The sequence below is a fragment of the Brachypodium distachyon genome, chromosome 4 (genome assembly GCF_000005505.3).
Source record: "Brachypodium distachyon strain Bd21 chromosome 4, Brachypodium_distachyon_v3.0, whole genome shotgun sequence".
Lineage (NCBI taxonomy): Eukaryota > Viridiplantae > Streptophyta > Magnoliopsida > Poales > Poaceae > Brachypodium > Brachypodium distachyon.
The window spans coordinates 26,098,759-26,117,652 of NC_016134.3; the positions used below are offsets into that span (position 1 = coordinate 26,098,759).

Consider the following 18,894-nt stretch of genomic DNA (forward strand, 5'->3'; position numbering starts at 1 on the left):
CCTCAGGGATGGAGTAGGTGAGGTTGGAGAACCTGTTGGTGAAGTCCCGCAACATCTCCCCCGGCTTCTGCACGACCGTGTGCAGCTCCGCCATGGTTCCCGGGCGCTTGTAGCCGCCCTGGAACGCGTTCACAAACTGCTCACGCAGGTCAGCCCAGGAGGCTATGGACCCGACGGGCGGGTTGAGCAACCAGATCCTCGCCGATCCTTTGAGGACCATCGGGAACCATTTGGCCCTGACCTTGTCGTCGGCGTCGATGGTATACATCCCCAACGTGTAGGTCAGGAGGAAATCCTTGGGGTTCACGGTCCCGTCGTACGTTCCAAGTGTCGGTGCTCGGAACTTGCGGGGCCATGTCACCCGGCGCAGCTCGCGAGTGAACACAACACAGCTATCCTCGGGGCCCATGGGAGCGTCCTCCTGCTCCTCCGGGCGTTGGCGTTCTACTTCACGCCGGCGCCGGCACTCCAAGCGCAGGCGGAGGTCTTCCTGTTGGTGGGCGTTCAGGACGCCTCGCGCGTCACCCCGTGTGGCGGTCGGTGACGAACCTGAGGATCCTACGGGATCCTCACCTTCTTGCCCTCCCCGCGGGGGAGGGTGCTCTCCGTGTCCTGAGACGCGGGGCGCGTCTCCGCGTCCCGGGTTCTGTCCCCGGCCCGAACCAGCTGGGGCGCCCTCGCCTTGCGGCTGCTGGGCGGCGGGTGCAAGGAGCTTGTCCAGCTCCGAATTCCATGCTTCATGCGCCGGCGTGCCTTGCGGTGGCTCGTAGCGCACCATGACACGCGCGGCTATGATGGCTTCTGCCGGGGTCTGGGCGGGAGGCTGCCGATTCTCGGACCGGCTGCCCTCTGCCCTGTCACCCGGCGCCCTCGGATGAGTGGGGCGAGACTCCGTCGGCGTCGCACGTGACGCACTGTGTTCGTAGCGCAGCTATCGTTGCGCATCTTCGGCCCGCGAGTGGTCTCGCTGGCCGGCATGGGCGGCATTGTGGCCGCTCGCGCGACTGGCTCCAGCGCTGGGAGCCGCAGGCCCCCTCGGTCGGTTATCCGCCAACGGCCGAGGAGGTGGAGGGGGTAGCTGCGATTGCTGCTGCTACCGTGGAGGGGACCCCTGGTCACCCTGCACCTGTGACGCGCGCGCGGCGTCATGGAACCGAGTGCACATGGCGAGTGTGTCGCGCAAGTCGACCCGGGGCTCGTCTGCCTTCTTGGGTGGCATGGCGAGCTAGTCGTTGAAGATGCCGCAGGCGAAGGAGCTGGAGTTGATGACGATGACGCTGGTGATCACCCGAAGCTCTCTGCACGCCCCCCTACCTGGCACGCCAGATGTCGGAGCACGGTCTCCGGCACCGGGGATGTTGAGCACCCCCTTTTCGGTTCGGTGGAGGGCGAGGTGATCGCTCCGGCGATCGCCGGCGTGGCGATAGACACGAAGAGTAAACGCAAGAGTTTTACCCAGGTTCGGGCCACCCGGAGGTGTAACACCCTCCCGGCTAGCGCATCCGCTAGTTGGCGGGTGGCGGTCCTATGACTTACCGGGGTCGGGGTCCCCGGGAGCGCTCCGTACTTGGCTCCTGGCTTTGTCTTCACTGGGGGCCGTCCCCTTGAGGCAGGCTTCCCGGGCTCGTTATTTCCCGAGAGTCCTTCCTGATGTGGCCCCGTCAAAGGCGACCCACGCATCCAGTATCAGTGGGACCCCGTGGGCCACTGGTACGACATAAGCCAAAAGTCAGAAAGCAGTTTTAAGCCCAACAAACAGGGCCATAGTTAATTTACTTCTGTCAATTATTATTCCAAATTTCCATGAAGCATATCTCAGTCACCTACTCAGTATCTATTTTCTTATGTTTCAAATTTTGAGTGAACTGATTGTGCACGATGGCCAGAGATCCATTATTTGACAATACCACTACAGCCACCGGTCACCATCTTCCTATGATTCCATCTCATCTTGATTTTAAATATTAGATTCGATCCAATCTCTCACTTCTTTTGTTCTTGCAATTGTTTTGCTGGTACAAGCATATGTTTCTTTCACGAGTTCTTTCATTTATCTTTTCGTCTTTATTGCTACAGGATTAATTGAAGGTTCTCTTCACAATAAATAATGAATAAGTGGTATCAGTTTATCTCATTTGCAGGAGATTTTCAAGCAACATAAGGAAGTTGTTGATGGCTTCTGGAGATGACCGTCTCTCTCTCAACAATCACTCAAACAGCAGGTTCTGAAATTGGTCGCTGCTCTCTCTCAAAACTGTCTTTTTGAGTTCTATCTCATACCATGTGTATATGGTGTTGTTTAGTTTGCTTGAGCGAAGATCCTTGCCCAAATTGTCCATGATAGTACTGTGTAGAAACAGGTCACTTGGTCACCCACCAACTGTTTGTTAAAATAAAACAGTACCCCTATTATGTAGTATGAGATTTTGTTTCAAAAAGCTTAGTTGTTTTGGCCTATGATGTTCTGTACTTTCTCATCTCCTTCGTTATATATATTAGATATTAAAAGTTGCTAAGGTTGCATTCAATCAGAAATCCTAGGTTCCTTTTCGAGACAGTGGCTAATACTACTTATGAGTTATGATGTATGTATGTTATCTATCTTGTTTGCACTTCAGTACATAAATATAAGCAAGTAACAGAGATGGAAGGAGGCACTACAAGGTACAGGTGAAAATACTCACAGTAAACATCTATGCGGTCATATTATGTACCTTCACATATCCCTCAGATATTATGCTATTTGGTTTCTTTCCTATATGCAAACAATGAATGATGTATATGGTTATGGTACTTGGAGGGCTAGAGTTCCATCATTTTGTTTGGCTTCTAATCTGCTGGCTATTATGGATGGAAGGAAAAAAGAGCAAGACACTGAATTGTCCTTATCTATTTTCCCCATTTTTGAATGAACAAGTGGTTGATAAGTTGCCAAGATACACTATTGACATCTTCAAGTTTTGAATGAAGTAATGGATGATATCTAATGTTTATCTTTAGGTCCAACCATGTAAACCCTCCTAATTTCCGTCGCAACAAGCGGGATATCATCTAGTTACTAAACCATGGCTTGACTTGTTGACTTCTTGACTGAACCCCATCGTTGGTTCAGATCGCAGAGATCGGCAACACGTCAAGTACTTTCCGACGATCCGATGGAATCGGGCGAGACGCACACGTACAGAGCAAAGCCAGCACGTCAAGCACGCACGAGAGGAATTGATTTGTTTGGAGATTGCTACAGGCCCGTGTCGAGCCTGTTCTCTTTATTTCTGAATTTTCTGGGTAGTAGATACAGGCAACGAGTACATGTATATATTGGTGCAATACTAGAGCAAACCTACTAGGAGATGGATTTTAATTTAGTCGGATACAATTTCTACTCGGACTGGAATTTCCAAACACCACGTGCTTACCTAACACTCATGTGGCTTCACCATGACTTGTTGGCTTCTTCACCGAACAAGACTTGTTGACTTGGTTTTTGCGAACAAGAATTTATGGTATGTTCTACTCCTTCCGTTCTGAAATAAGTGACGTGGATTTGAATAGATTCTTATGCGACGTGGATTTGAATAGATTCTTATGCAAATTCACGTCACTTATTTCAAGACGAAAAGAATATGTAAATTGTGTGTTATATCCTAAGAAAGAAAAACATGCGAATCTGATAAACTCTCTTAAGTAATTTTGCAAGAAGAGCAACACATCTTATTACCTATCTTTTTAGAACAACTTGATTAGCTAAAGTTTTCATTAGGAAAACTTAACAAGCTAATTATTCTTTTTGTACAACAACTTTTTTATTTTAGCTAACTGTTCTAGAATTTATTAGTTCCAAATGGGCCTCAAGCCCATGAACCCACCGCCTTCCAATTTTTTTACTCTAACCATCCCGTTCTTCTCTGCAGAGATGCGGACATGTTTCTTCCACCCGGTATAAATCGACTTCCATCAGATTTAGACCTTCCATTCTTCTATCCTCCCCTAGCCCATCTTCCTATCACACATATCATTAGCTAGATTTTAGCTACGAATTTATCCCTAAAGTTGTTTTATTCAGATGTAACCTGAACAATCCTAATTAGGTTAGTACCATCTGGGACTTAATTTGGTTGGTTCAGAAGTTGTCACTACACCACGTTTCAAATTAGAAGGCATCTTTTTTTTTCGAAAAATGAGGGTGTACCCGGCCTTTGGATCCATCGATGCACACAACCAATTAAAAGGCATCTAAAAAAGCCTCAAAATAATGACAAAATGCCTCCGAAAATGTTTAGAGGCTTTTTAAAATATGACAGCGAAATTGGGTAAGGGAAATGTCCTTCAGGCTTTTGAAAAAAAAAGCCTCCAAATATAGCAACCAAGGCTTTCTTAGAAATACCTTCAATTGTTATTGCAGTGTTTTAAAAACTGGGTTCCCAATCAATTTCGCTGCGCACTCTTCCCGCCTCATCTATGATTTTCACTAACCCAAACTAATTTTATGGATATGTTGATCATTATATTACATTTATTATTTAGTACTCCTTCCGTCCAAGAAAGGATGTTTTAACTTTGACTAAATTTGAATGCATCTATACACTAATCATGTCTAGATACATCCGAATTTTGACAAACTTGAGACATCTTTTGTTAGATGGAGGGAGTATTATATTTGCTAAAAGACGTGATTTTGTCATGGTAAGTTCATGATTTTTCTATTGCCTTCCATTCTTCTTATGGGCTTATATTTTGGTGGGATTTTTTTGTTAATTGGCAATGTGAGACTAAAGATACCATGCTCCACGATGGAACAAAACTACTCAACACCCATATCCTGCCATGTGTGGAAGCCGGAAGAGAGCAGCACATGCGCCGCCTAGCCGCTACCGACGGCGGTAACGCCTGTGAGGAAGGGAGCAGGGTTGGGATTTGCTGGCAAATTGCAGAGGAGAGCGGCCTTCGTGGAAGGAACATAGGCCGGTGGACGGCAGAGGAGCAACCGCCGCACGTAGAAGGATTGCCGACGGGCTTAGGAGAAGTCTATGGACATCACAAGAGAGCATGTGGCGGTCTCCGCGACTTGCCTCCATTGGCACGAGCTCCGGACAGCAGAGGAGAGGAGGACATGACAGCTCTCCCTGGCGGCACGAGCCACGTCATCCCCGGGAAGGCGTGGCCCCAGATCCAAGGCCTGACACCTCTGATGTCGATGGACTTCTCCTGAGACAGTGGACCTACTTCACCTAAAATAGAGGCGGAAGCTCGAAATGAAACGCAGTTGTGGAGCAGGCGTGAGAAACAAACAAACAAAAAAAATCAAGGACATCCAATGCATGGAATTCGGTTTGTCCAATCCAATCTTCGACTTGGGCCTTAATTCAGTGCATCCAGTTATCCAAAACCCGGGCGTCGGACACCCAAGATACGGAATTTCTACCGGAGGGCCGTTCGGCGCCTTCTATTGCGGAACGAACACTCGCAAGGCACCCCCAGATGAACCCACACCTCAGTACCAAATCAGCCCCCTTGTGCCCTGCCCGACCCAGACCCCTCCGCCCTGCTTGCCCCCGACCTCGTCCCCGCCGAGCTCTCTAGCCGTCCTCCGCCGGGGGCGCCCAACCCTAGCGCTCCCGCTCGGCGACCGACGGTGGCGCTCCGGCTCGGCGCAGCGTGAAACGGTGAGTAACCTCATCTCATGTCGCTTCTCTCCCGTCCCACCCCCCGTGCTCCTCACTCCGAATGCGCAGTGATATTTCTCGACGATTCTCTCGCCCCCTTTCCGTTTTAATCGCTCTTCCGGAGCCGGAGCAGTCGGCGCGGGATTCATCGCGCGCGTGCGGCGAATCCCATCGGCCGAGCACCGTAATGAGCTAGGGTTCGGTTCCTGAAACCCTAGCTTTCGGCTTTGGGTGTTGTACTTGGTGGTTGGTTGTTTTCGTGTACTTCGTAGTACCTTGCTTAGTGTTTATCTGCCTTTTTGGTATCCTCGTCATTGTCTAGCAAGATTGCCTGGAGAAATTCATCCGTTCCATAGGAGGAAGTATCGGTTTGAAATATTTGAAGGTAAATAACCATATAGAGGTGCATTTTTTTTTCCATTCCGTTGTGGGGAAGAACCAGTTTTAAAATTGTTATGTGTTCTTCTTCACTTCTGCCCTTTACGCAATACCAGTGTGTTGCACTACATGTTTAAGGAATGGTGTACTACCATTTGTTTAGCGCAATACCCGTGTGTTGCACTACATGTTTAAGGAATGGTGCACTGCCATTTATTGTCCCAAATCAAACAATCCATATCGATTCCCATCTCGATCTTCTGTGCCAAATCAACAGGTGGTGTGGTCTGGAGGTGACGGACCGCTGCCACCAATTTGCGATCTTTATAGGATTAAAGATTGTAACTGGCTAACGGCTAAAGACCTCCAGCGATTGCACGAGCAATCTGCGCCGCGGGCAGAGAGCAAATGCGCACCGCAAGCGTTGCCCACATGGCAGCACCCGGATGGTCGCGCACACGTGGTACTCTGAGCTCATGGGGATCTCATAAAGGCAAGCCCCGTGGCCACCTTGGCCGCAAATCACTCCCGCTTCCCCTCGACTTGATTTGAACTGGTTTCCATCCCTCCACGCATGGCGGCTCCCATACCCTATCCTGCAGATCCCTTGCTCCTAAATCCCTCTCCTGGAGTCCCCCTCCCTCCTTCTTACCCGCTGTGCTCTGCTCTCTGCCGGGCGGAATGCTTGCACTCTCGACGTCTGCCTCCACCATCACGCGTTGGGTACGCTTGCCCAGTTCTTTCCTGTTTCTCGCCCCCCCCCCCCCCCCCCCAACGGTTTGCTTCTGGTGTGGTGCGGTCCCGTTGGCAGGGCGTGGGCAATTCACTAATTCGGTGCGGCCTTGCGAACCCTAGGTTGGTTGTGTTCTCACTGTTCTCATAGGGTGGGTACATCAATGGTCTGGGTTTGTTCTTGTGTTCTTCTGTGCATCTTCAAGACCTGTAGCTGTTAACCTTGGTTAGCTGCTAATTCGAAAGATTAGATTGCCTGCAAGAAGCAACATTACCAACCCTGCCAGTGTGGCAATCGTTGTGTTTGATGGCATTGCGGTTTGTGGATTGTGTGGTTGAAGATATGGGGGAGGGTTGCTTGAAGCAACAAACTGATGCATCTATCATTCTAACCAAGAAATCTTACAACACAACAACAGAAACAAATGAGCTTCACCCTAAAAAATCACAGAACAGTGAGAGCATTCAATTTCATTCAAGCCATCTCTAATGGATGACAATTTTCTACAAGCGAGTTCAAAAGAACTGCAGATTGCTACAAGACATCACAGAGAAAGATGAATAGTCATCGGGTAAATCTAGCACTTGGGCACAAATTAAAGAAGCTTTTCACTGCAATTGAATTGACATGCCATGGTGTTGGTGCAGTACTACTCTTGTACTGCTGCGTAGAGATGAACAAGGCCTTGCAAGAAAAAGTTTGATGGACTCGCGACTCAATCATGAGATGAATAAGCTGAACAGGAGGTGAATAGCCCAACCATGAATCCACAAATAAGCAGTTCACAAGAGGAAAAACAGATCTGAGTTGATTAAAAACATGAAATGCGCGGAGATGGCAGCTTGATGGTCGTGATGATTTCATGGTAGTTGGTTTCATGTTAGTACCAGCTATCTTGTTTAAACTTTGAACCGGATATCCTTTCTGCATCGCATGTTGCTTGTAGGATTCGGTATACTGGCAGTACGCACTGTATATCACTGTGTTTTCGAATTGGCAGGATTCTACTATTGATGGTTTGTTTCTGTTTTTCATTCCTGACATGCCTATCCTTCAAGGTATTTTCCTTGAGATTGTTGTTTAGTCCTGTTGGGCAGCTTGAGTGACTTGAAGTACTGCTGTTCTGTTTTAAAACTTTACTGCCATTCCTTATTTTTTTGCATTTTTTTTGCAAGGCACCAAAATATAAACGATCAAACTCTTATGTATTGCGCTCTAGGTGAGTCTTAGTAATATATCAGCTTCGTAGTTCAGGCAGCAGTTCAATCGAAATCTGAAATCTTCAGGACATCACCTGCTTTACATAGGAGTGAGCAGCCAGGCAGGCAGGCATTATGGTAGTAGCTATATGATGTTTTATTTATTATCTGCGATTTGCATAAGAACGGAACCCTCTCAAAGGATGCAGTGTATGTTTCTTAGAGCACATGAAATGCTTTCTAATGAAGCTCTCAAAAACTGTTCCCCCCTTCCTTTGTTCATCGGCTCACATGTAATAATTGAAATTTATCTGAATGCTTAGTTTCCTTTTTTTTATCTGCTGTGCTGTCCATATATCTCAAAGGTGCTAGTTGTCTGAATGTCTTTTACTGTATTTCCTTCTTACTAATGACTTATGATATTTTCATTATGTGCTTGCTATTAGGTGTAAAATACAATTGGATTTGAGGGATATGTTAAGTAGTGGATGTTGAATGATCTTCTCTATGGATTTGAATGCATCACCATTGCCCGAAGAAGATGAACAACCTTATGAAGAACCTGTCGAGGTCGATTATGCACAAGAGGAACTTGTCGAATCTGCTGTCGCAACATTGCATAGGGTACGTACTATGTAATACCTATATTGGGTATGATTTTCCCTTTGCTGTGAACTGCACATGGTGTATATATATGTGGAGCCAGCTGATGATGTCTGGTGCTTAGAAAGATTAACTGTGTCTTATTTTCCATGAAGCGCTAGGTTAACAGTGTTAGCTGAAGGAGCTGAAGGAATTTTCTATAGAGGGTTAGCATTGGCATGCATTGTGACAATGTACTGCACTCTGCATAATGGGGCATAACGGGGTATCTTTTTTTCGGTGTGTGTATGCACGAGGGGGTGGGGTGAGGTGGTGGTTCTTTTCGCTTCAACTTCGTGACATATAAAATTAGTCAGCACTCCTAAGTTTAGTTTTTCTTATCAGGAAGCACACAAACAGGTTTTGTTTGATGTTGCTAGCCCTATTATTATGTGAATCTTGCTAATATTAACAGGAGTGTGAGGAGAGACGCAGAAAATTATTTAGAGAGCAGCATGATGAAGGCTCAGGGCGGTTAGAAATGGTTATAAACCTCAAATCAAAGTTGCGGGGGGGGAGGGGGAGGGGGTTGTCATGATTTGCACCAAATTTTGTTTTGCATACATGCTGTGCTACTCTTTTTGCTTCAAAGTTGTGACATGCAAAATAGTAGCCACCCCTAATTTTATTTTTCTTATCAGCAAGCGCGCAAACAGGTCTTGTTTCATGTTGCTAGCTCTATTATTTATGTGAATATCGCTAATGTTACTAGGAGCGTGAAGAGAGACGCATGAAATTAAAGAGAGAGCAACAGGATGAAGACTCGAGGCTTCATTCTCAGCAGATTAGAAATGATCATGCACCTCAAATCAAAGTTGCTAGAGGGCGGATCAAAGAGACACCTCAGGGTATGAAGTGCTGGACCTTTTTGTAACAAGTAAATTTAATTGTTGATACAATTGATCCTATTTTCTATTCCCTCTTCTCATTTGGCAATTTCTAGATAATATCTGTACTTTCATGGTGTGATTTCAGGCTGGTTGGATTGCCCTGGATTTGGTGAGCCAATAGACAGAATCATACCCTCTAAAGTTCCTCTTGATGAAACATTCAATGAGTCAGTGCCTCCTGGCAAGAGATACTCTTCCAAACAAGTAATAGGCAAGCAAAGAAAAGCTGGTCGTGACGTAAGTATTGCTTGGTTGATAATTTCTGTTGTGTGTACCGTACTTGTGCATGTTGTACCTGTTTATATGCAAATATAGGTGCTCTTCTGATATATAGTCAGGCAATGGAAATATTACCAATTTGAAGTGCTCTAGGAACACGTGTATTTTACTTGACTTTCTCTCGTTCATACCGAAGATTGATATTGTTGCTACCTCTTTCTTTTGTATGAATGTGTTCATAATTAGTCACTTATTGGCAATTGACAACTGTATATCTTTACTCCTATAAATATGTCAGTTAGTGGAGGCGGTCTGTCCATCTACCTCTTCACGCCCTCCTGATGTGAGACGTTTGATCTGTTGCAAAAGACTGAGATTGTGGTCATGCTTGCTACAAAAAATGGGATATGCAAGTGCCACTAGGCTAGTGTTGTCATGGGCTGAAATTGCAGCAAAATTGGGTTATAGTAGCAAACAGATAAGCGTGTTGTATTGGTTAAAGCTTGGTACCAGTTACTTTGAGTACTCTATTTGTATAACCACATTGAACAGTCTACTATCTGTTTTATCCGCAACAATGCATGGGTGGTTAGTTAGTCTATTAATTTGTATTTATTCGTTTGGCTATAGCTTGGTACTACTTGTGACTTTCAGTTCTCTATTTGTATAACCTCGTTGAACAGTATTAAATTTTTTTATCCGCAACAATGTACAGGTGGTTAGCTAGTATGTACTCCCTCTGATCCTAAATTCTTGACTCAAATTTGCCCAAATATGGATGTATCTATTCTTAAAAGCGTCTAGATACATGTAATATTTCGACAACAATTTAGGATCGGAGGGAGTATGTATTAATATGTATTTCTTCGTTTTTTCAGATAGGTTTGGTGATTGATCTGACAAATACTTCTCGGTATTACTCACCAGCAGAATGGACAAAGCAAGGTACTAAGCATGTCAAGGTAAGAGAGCTTACCGATATAACACACAGTTTGAGTTCTGAAGAAAATTCTTCCTAACGCATTCTTGTTTTAGATTCCTTGCAAGGGAAGAGACACTGTACCGGATAATGAATCTGTCAATGAATTTGTCTATGAGGTAGTAGCAACAATTTCTTGATACAGATATTGCATCAGCAGTATATTATCTGGATGGTGTATTTATTTGTACTAAGCTGAATTCTCATGCTTAATTCTTGATATTATTTGACTTCTCGTTTTCACCCCATTTTTTTGCACTTTGTTTTTTAGACACCATGTTTTATAATGCGATGTGGTTATCCATGGCACCTCATCTTTAACGACTGGCCACTTTGTTCTTGGATTAACATGATAATATCATGTTGTGTCCTATATAAACATATAACATTTTTTTTCATGTTCTACTTTAAAAGTCATGTTTCTTGATTCGTGGCAGACCTTTTCCATTTTTCATATTCTTATATCCTGTATGCTGGGGGCACAAATTTGATGGTATGTCCGTGTGGAAATGTCAAAAACAATCTATGGATCTTTCTGTTGTCTTCTTTTGTTTTCTTAGTGAGATACTCATCAACACCAATCAATGTTTGTGGTCAGTCTTTCGTACTGTAGAATACATTGATATGCGTATAATCAGTTAGTTAACGATCTTGTACATTTGTATAAAGAGCTTCGCTCAATCTAACTATGTAACAATTTTAATATTTCAGGTGATGATGTTTCTTGAACGACAAAAGCAGTCAAAGAGTCCAAAGTATGTCCTAGTTCACTGTACCCATGGTCATAATCGTACAGGTTTCATGATTATTCATTACCTCATGCGCACACACATCTCTTCTGTTGCTGAGGTAGGCCAACTAGATAATGAATGTCTTTTGTTCAACACTGTTCTACTTTTTTTCTTGACATTAGTTTTTTCCTAGGCAATAAATATATTTGCTAAAAGGCGACCTCCTGGTATATATAAGAGGGACTACATTGAAGCGTTGTATTCATTTTATCATGAGGTTCCTGGGAATATGATTGTAACATGCCCTTCAACACCAGAATGGAAGAGACCCTCTGATCTTGATTTAAATGGTGAAGCTAAGCTAGATGACGAGGATGACAATGCTGATCTTGCACCGGCACATGTATGTATTTCCCCTTTATGAGAAAATGATTCCAAGTAATTGTATTCTGCTTCCTTTGGAATATGAACCGGGACACAAATTTTACTTCTTCGCACTGGCTACTCTAATGTTTGAACGTGACAAATGGAGTCGGCCATGCCCAAGGCTTATGTTATCTGCTAATTTTCAAGCAGCATTTTTCACTAATAAAGATTTGGTGTTTTCTTGCTCTTAAGACATCCCCTTGTATCTTACAGAATGAGGTAGAGGTGAAAGTCATCACTAATGATGATGTGTTGGGAGATGCCTTACCTTACGATCAGCAAGAAGCTCTGCGCATTGTATGTTATAGGTTGCTTGAACTGCCCCCTGTAAGTATATTCTTTTTGGCTGACTGGCATCCTTTTTTAATATTAATATGAGACCAAGGATAACATTAAACACAAGTGCTACAATTTGTAGAATAATGTTCAGATATCACCGATTCCATCTTTGAGGCCTCACTTTTCAGTTTTCAAGTCAGTTCAGAGTACGTCCATTGCATGTCAAGTACTGCAAGCCTTATGAATGAAATCGACAGCAATGTTTATCCAAGTGTCTGGTCATTTCACATGATCCGACCTTTTTACTTAGTGTGCATGTAACTGTTTTACTAAGATATGCCACATTATAGAAACTATGTACTTTTGCATCATCCAGCTTGAGAACTGACATGGTTATGGGTTTATAACATTTTATTTGTTTGAACATTCAAAGTATCTGGTTGATCAGTGTAAAACAGCAGTGGAGGTATTTCGCCCAAACTGCGGGTTGTCGTGTTCTCCACAGGGAATGAGTTCTGAATTCCAATAAGTTCTCAAAGCTAGACTCACAATTTGATTTGGTTTGCAATTTTCAGACTGAAATAAAGATGAAAAGCTACTAGATCTACTGTTTTTGCTTGTTTTTGGGTTTATAAACTGCAGATTTAACACTAATTAAAAGCAACAAGATGAACTACAACAAGCAAATTACTTGGACAGGGAAAGAAGCAAGGTGTTTTAGACAGGGAAGAGTTCAGATCAGAGGGAAATTACTTGAAATCTAATCATGACAGCAACAACAACTGAAACAAGAACACTTTACTGAATTTTAACTGAATTCGACAACAATATCATGAACTTGAGCAACAATTAACTCAGATCTCAGCACAATTGACTAGAAGAGAGAAGATTACAGCACTCAGGTCTCAGATTCAGGTTACACAGGAGCAAAAGGGAAGCAGGGAGCTAGAAAGGGAAGAATTGGAGCTTGTCACCGATTTGCTTGAGAAGAAGAAGCAAGGAATAGACAGGGGAGATGTAGATCTTCAGGGATTCTTCTTCACAAACAGGGAATTCCATCCCCATCCATGACTTCTTCAATCTTCTTCTTCCTTCTTCCTCCATCTTCCTCTCCTTTCCTGGTTCTTCCTTTTTGCTCTCGAGTCCCCCCTCTCACAGGCAGAGCAAGCTCCTTTTTAGCCAAAGGCTGGAGTGGTTCAAGTTTTTGCAGAAAAGCCCTTCTAGTTGCTTCAAATCTGCCCAAGAAGATCCTTTAGGACCTTGTAGTTAATGATTTAGCTGGTCGTCTTCCTTTTTCCTCCCTCCAAGATGAAGAATTTGTGCCTTGACGCACAGATCTGCAATAATTATACTAAGCATGTAAATATGCTCATTTAAGAGTTAATCATGTGTTAAGCATTAATTTAAGGCCCAATTAAGGCTTTAAGCACAAAGTGAGAGTTTAGTTTCAGAAAATAAGTAATTAACAGTGAAATAATCATGCTGATCGCTGGTATTTATTTAATCTGGCATGCGTCACATTATAGAAACTATGTACTTTTGCATCATCCAGCTTGAGAACTGACATGGTTATGGGTTTATAACATTTTATTTGTCTGAACATTCAAAGTATCTGTTATTTATTTAATCTGGCATGCGTCTAACAATGCTATGGCGGGCAGATGAATCATGTTTTCTGTATCTTACAGCCTGTTTATAGATATTGTTCTGTGCATTTCTTCCATTTGACATTTTCCTGTAACATGTTTGTAAGTTGCTCTCTTGGTACAATTTTATTCATATGTAGCTCTGAACAGGTTTTGTTTCTTACATATGAATTCATTTCATTGGTTATAGGCAAGAGGGCATGCACAATTTCCAGGATCACATCCAGTCTCCCTTAACAGGTAACCAACAGTAAACCCTGTGCAATGTATTGTTTAGGATATTAGAGAACCTATTCCTACCATCTTTCTGTTATCACTCAAATTTCTACATTTTTTATGTGCATCCTGATTCTTTGTGTATTCCTTGCGTAGCTTGGAATACTTGTAAGGCATTATCAAAATTGCAAATCAAACAACTTTTTTTTAACGCATGCATTTGTTGCGTTGACATATTGTACCCGACTCTTTTCAGAATATCTCACAAAAGTGTACTCATCCTGATTTTAAAGATTGGAATCTTTTCTTCTATCTATGTTATAAAGTTTCTTCGACCTGTTCGTGAAGCTTGTTCCCATTTTCATATATTAAAATTGACGATTGGTTGTATTCTATCTATGTTATAAAGTTTCTTCGACCTGTTCGTGAAGCTTGTTCCCATTTTCATATATTAAAATTGACGATTGGTTGTAATAACCATTAAGAAAAACTAGATATTTCAATGGTGGGAAAACAAGCAAGGTCCTGTAAAATTTCATTTTTCTGAATGGACAACTGTTGGTTTAGCTCCTGACGTGCTATGTTTCTCTTTTAACTCAATGTTTCTTTTTTCCTGCATGCAGTGACAATCTGCAGCTACTTAGACAGCGATACTATTATGCTACATGGAAAGCTGATGGAACCCGATATATGATGCTTATAATGAGGGATGGTTGTTTCTTGATTGATCGGAATTTTAGCTTTAGAAGAGTTCAGATGCGCTTTCCCCGTAGAAACCTTAATGAAGTAATATTCTCATTCTGATGCTGGAGAAACCATCCTAGTGCATTTTATTTTGTAAAAGTTAACCTTTTTTCTTCATGACTTGAAGGGCCTGCATGATATGACCTTGATTGATGGAGAAATGATTATAGACACAGTACCAGGTTCAGGATTGAAGAGGAGGTACTTGGCATATGATCTAATGGCACTTGATTCAGTGTCCAAAACGAAGGTATCTATCAGAATTTCAATGTCTTTCCATTAAAGGAACATGAGCATTCCTTATTGAATTATTACCTGGAGGCCAGCCTCTCCATCTGTCATTTATGCTTTCTTGGATCTCTGATGTGATCCATTTCTACATTTTTTCTTGAGGACTTCTGTGATATCTTCATCTATTGAACTATGCATGAGCAACTATGAAGTTTGTTGCGCATGTTTTGTAAACAATAACTAGTGTTTGCTTTGTGTTCACGCCATACTTTTATAAATGGGAACTGTCAAAATAAACATAAAGTTCATATTGACTATATATATTACTTTACTGATATGTATCACTTTTATGGTAGGTTTTATTTACAGTTGGATCTTATCATTGGAAAGGTATTTGAACTTGCTATCGTTTTTAATTTAGGAGTATTTCTGTGTGTAGTTGCCCTTTTCTGAAAGGTGGAGATTGATTGAAGATGAAATAATCCGTCCACGTTATTGTGAGAGAAAGCAGTTTGAGAGTGGTGCTAAGAGCAATCCGATATACAAATATGATATGGAACTATTTTCGGTAAATTGATCCAAACCTGTTAAATTTTCATGTTCCATTTTGATGAATCTGTTGAAGTAAGTTTCTTATTCTTGGATGCTTTACCAGGCCAGGAGAAAGGATTTTTGGCTACTCTCCACCGCAAAAAGGGTACTGAAGAAGTTTATTCCATCACTTTGCCATGATGCTGATGGCCTTATATTTCAGGTATTTTTTGTCTTCTGCTGGGCACTGTACTTGCAAGTTGGAAATAAGTATTACAATTTTCAGTGCAAGTCGACACAATACATTACTGCTCAAGCAAGAAAGCAAGCTATACTGGTGAACTATACTATTATATTCTATTGTGATAGAACTGTAAATTGTGACATAATTTTGAATCTCTGGAAGAGAGGAAATATTCATTATTTTTCAGAAAATACACTATTGATATTTTAGTCGCCATGATTTTGTAAACAACCGGAACCGTTTTTAGTATCTTCAATTTGATTATGGTCTTTCGTCTTCAGTTTTTTTTTTGTGCTGTTGATCAATCACAAATACATGGGTGTTGAACTGGTGATTAGTGGTCTGAAATTATGTATTGATTGACAGGTGACATTCCATCTCGCTTTCTGCGTGTAACTTAATATTTACTGAATTATTGCATTGCCTGATGGAGGTTACATGACTTTTGAGTAGGAAGCATGAAATGGATCCTCGTTATATGCATAGATTAAATATGGTCAGTCCGAGAACAATTTAAGCTCATAGCCTTATGATGCAAGTGTGTCTCTTGGTCTGTTTACTTTCATTTGTTTATCATTATATTAATAATCATTGTGAACATATCAATCTAATTTTGAGATACTTTGAAGCATAAAAAGGGTGGTGATCAGTATACATATCAAAGGCTTTGTGGTGGTAATATGAACTTAATTTTAACAGGTGTGCTGTTATTTGCAGTGTCTTGGATTTCATTGCCCATTTATTTTGCAGTTCACCTCGCACCAAGAGTAATGTTTTTGGTGTTACTCCCGTTATGCATCTGTCAAGGATTTGCAATTTTTTTCCGAGTAGTTCCAGGTTGAGATATTTCATGTTTTGTGCTTCTGTCAATGGATTGATGTTCAAGGAGACTTTAGATGATAGAGTGAGCGAGGGTGAAGGAGTGGGAGGGAGCTTTCTACTAATCCTTGATTTGAACAAATTGTTGGTTTTAAGTTGATGAGCTGTAGTTTGGTTTTAAGTTGATGAGCAGTAGAATTGAGGGTGATATTCCTTGATATAGTTTGTGAACAATTTATGCACACCTCTCATTTGCAATTCTTATTGTGGTTGAGAATAATTCGTTTCAGACATAAAGTACAATTTGTTTTTCTTTGGCTGACACATTCTTTTGTTGTTCTTGTTCATTAGGGGTGGGATGATCCATATGTAACTCGTACTCATGAAGGTCTTCTTAAGTGGAAATACCCTGAAATGAATTCAGTTGACTTTTTGTTTGAGGTTTGTATCACATTTGTTTTCCAACGTTATTGCTTTGAATGACTTTTTTTTCCCATGATGGGGCTTATTTTATCATTCCTAACTGATGCAGGTTGGCAATGATAATCGCCAGCTGGTTTTCCTTTACGAGAGAGGCAAAAAGAAACTCATGGATGGTTCTCGGATGGTATTTCCAAGTAAGCATCTCCTGTAATCGTTGAGTTCATTTCATCTTGTGCACACTGCAGATTGCACAACATATTTCTCACTAGCAAAATTTTTGGGTCCTAATAAGTACTCCCTCTGTCCCATATTAAGTGACTCAAATTTGCCCAAATATGGATGTATCTATATCCAAAGGCATCTAGATACATGTAATATTTCGTCAGTTAATATGGGCCGGAGGGAGTATATCTTATAAGGAACTCCATTGTAGTCTTTGTACATTAATGGGTTTGGAAACTTTTTTTTGGAGCCTACAATCTCTGTAGTATTTTTCCATGAATTTAAAATTTATTAAGGTAGTACTACTACAGTAACAGTTAGGACCCTAGGTCTAGTATACGTTTGTAGGTGCATGACCTGCTGACTTCTCAGTAAATGGGGCCAATCTCAACAACATTGCATTCACTCTTCTCCCCTGTATTTTGTTTCTGGCAAACTCATGAATATTTTATGTTCTGTTTGTATGCTGGAAATTGAATCATCTGCCGTATTCATGCTCTTAACTGATGGGCTTGTATTTGTTCATTTGTCGCATTAATATGCTAACGTTCGGAAACTTACGCAGATGAAGAAGACCCATCCTCCATCTCTGGGAGGATTGTTGAGTGCTCTTGGAGCAAGGAAGATCAGTGTTGGGTCTGCATGCGTGTTAGATCTGATAAATCAACCCCAAACGATATCAACACATATCGCAAGGCTGGTTCTCCTATACCCTTTTCTATGCTGGAATTTATTTACTGTGCTTATATGGTTGCATATGGATATGATCATGATTCTTTTAATACGAGTACATATATCTAATCATTTGAAATGATTTTGCTACTAGTTTCAATTTACAATAATTGACTTGTTTGTTTACTTACATTAATAATATTTTATACATAAAGAACCTCCATACTTGACCTCCAAAAGCTATACTGTGAATGTTTTTTATCTCCTCACCCTGTGAGCACCATCTTTAACTGGTTTAATTAGGCAACTAGTCAATTCATCTTTTGCTTGCTTTCAGTGAAATAAACTTCTCTTCATGAAACCAAAATATTCATCTCAGTAGGTTTGGAATAACTTGATGACATGGTTACAATCGGGAAGAAGGCAACAGAAACTGTAATCTTCTGACAATAATCTTTGCGCTGTCCGCAGGTAATGAGGAGTATCACCGACAATATAACCGAAGACAAGCTTCTAGAAGAGATCAATGAGATAAGCAACCTCCCGATGTATGATGATAGGGAAAAGATGGCCCAACAACAAGCTCATGCAAAGATGGCACAACATCAAGCTCATGCAAAGATGGCACAACATCGGCGGATGCCACCACAGTAGTGTTAGTCTTGTCAGAGTAGTGCTAGAGCGCCGCCACCAGCGGCTGGTTCCCTTGGCTTGTGTAATTAGTAGAGGTTGTTTAGGGCCTACGATGACCGGCCAGCCAACTAATTCTTTGCACTTCTTCTGTGCCTACCCCCCTCCCTCTTCCTTGTATAGTTGTGGCAGCAGATTAGTTCTTGTAAATCCTGTGTAATGTTGTTCTATTTTCTCTCCTATGGTTTTATTTTCATGGGTGATAGAATAGTCTTTTAACAAGGAAGCGTGTTCAAGTATGTCACTAGTATGCCTCTAATGCTTGCAATAATTGTTGCATGAGCTGGGTTGGTTGGCATCTCTTGTTCTTGGATGGT

The 18,894-nt window shown here is 42.0% G+C and overlaps 1 protein-coding gene across 5 annotated transcripts; it reads left to right on the top strand.

Annotated features, from left to right (window-relative positions):
- The first annotated feature begins 5,480 nt into the window (after positions 1-5,480).
- LOC100825234 (mRNA-capping enzyme) lies at positions 5,481-18,875 on the top strand. 5 transcript variants are annotated; one of them, XM_003576113.4, is made up of 18 exons: positions 5,485-5,663; positions 8,420-8,597; positions 9,328-9,463; positions 9,591-9,742; positions 10,603-10,686; positions 10,760-10,822; positions 11,415-11,552; positions 11,628-11,837; positions 12,074-12,187; positions 13,976-14,025; positions 14,625-14,787; positions 14,873-14,995; positions 15,416-15,544; positions 15,632-15,730; positions 16,922-17,011; positions 17,103-17,187; positions 17,781-17,911; positions 18,359-18,875. In XM_003576113.4, exons 2-18 carry the CDS (start codon positions 8,469-8,471, stop codon positions 18,539-18,541), a joined length of 2,079 nt encoding a protein of 692 aa, XP_003576161.1. In that variant the 5' UTR covers positions 5,485-5,663; positions 8,420-8,468; the 3' UTR covers positions 18,542-18,875. The 5 variants fall into 5 exon arrangements, 4 of the variants coding, with proteins under 4 accessions (XP_024319076.1, XP_024319075.1, XP_024319074.1 ...); XR_002966290.1 differs by lacking the exons at positions 17,781-17,911; positions 18,359-18,875 and adding an exon at positions 16,381-16,450 and having other exon boundaries at positions 5,482-5,663; positions 17,103-17,162; XM_024463307.1 differs by lacking the exons at positions 16,922-17,011; positions 17,103-17,187; positions 17,781-17,911; positions 18,359-18,875 and adding an exon at positions 16,205-16,228 and having other exon boundaries at positions 5,482-5,663.
- Positions 18,876-18,894: the final 19 nt, after the last annotated feature.

Excerpts from the sequence above, each read along its gene's own strand:
- LOC100825234 (XM_003576113.4), top strand. The coding sequence starts at position 8,469 with ATGATCTTCTCTATGGATTTGAATGCATCACCATTGCCCGAAGAAGAT. Across the intron at positions 9,464-9,590 it reads GATCAAAGAGACACCTCAGG|GCTGGTTGGATTGCCCTGGA; the intron begins GTATGAAGTGCT and ends GTGTGATTTCAG. Across the intron at positions 15,545-15,631 it reads ATGATATGGAACTATTTTCG|GCCAGGAGAAAGGATTTTTG; the intron begins GTAAATTGATCC and ends ATGCTTTACCAG.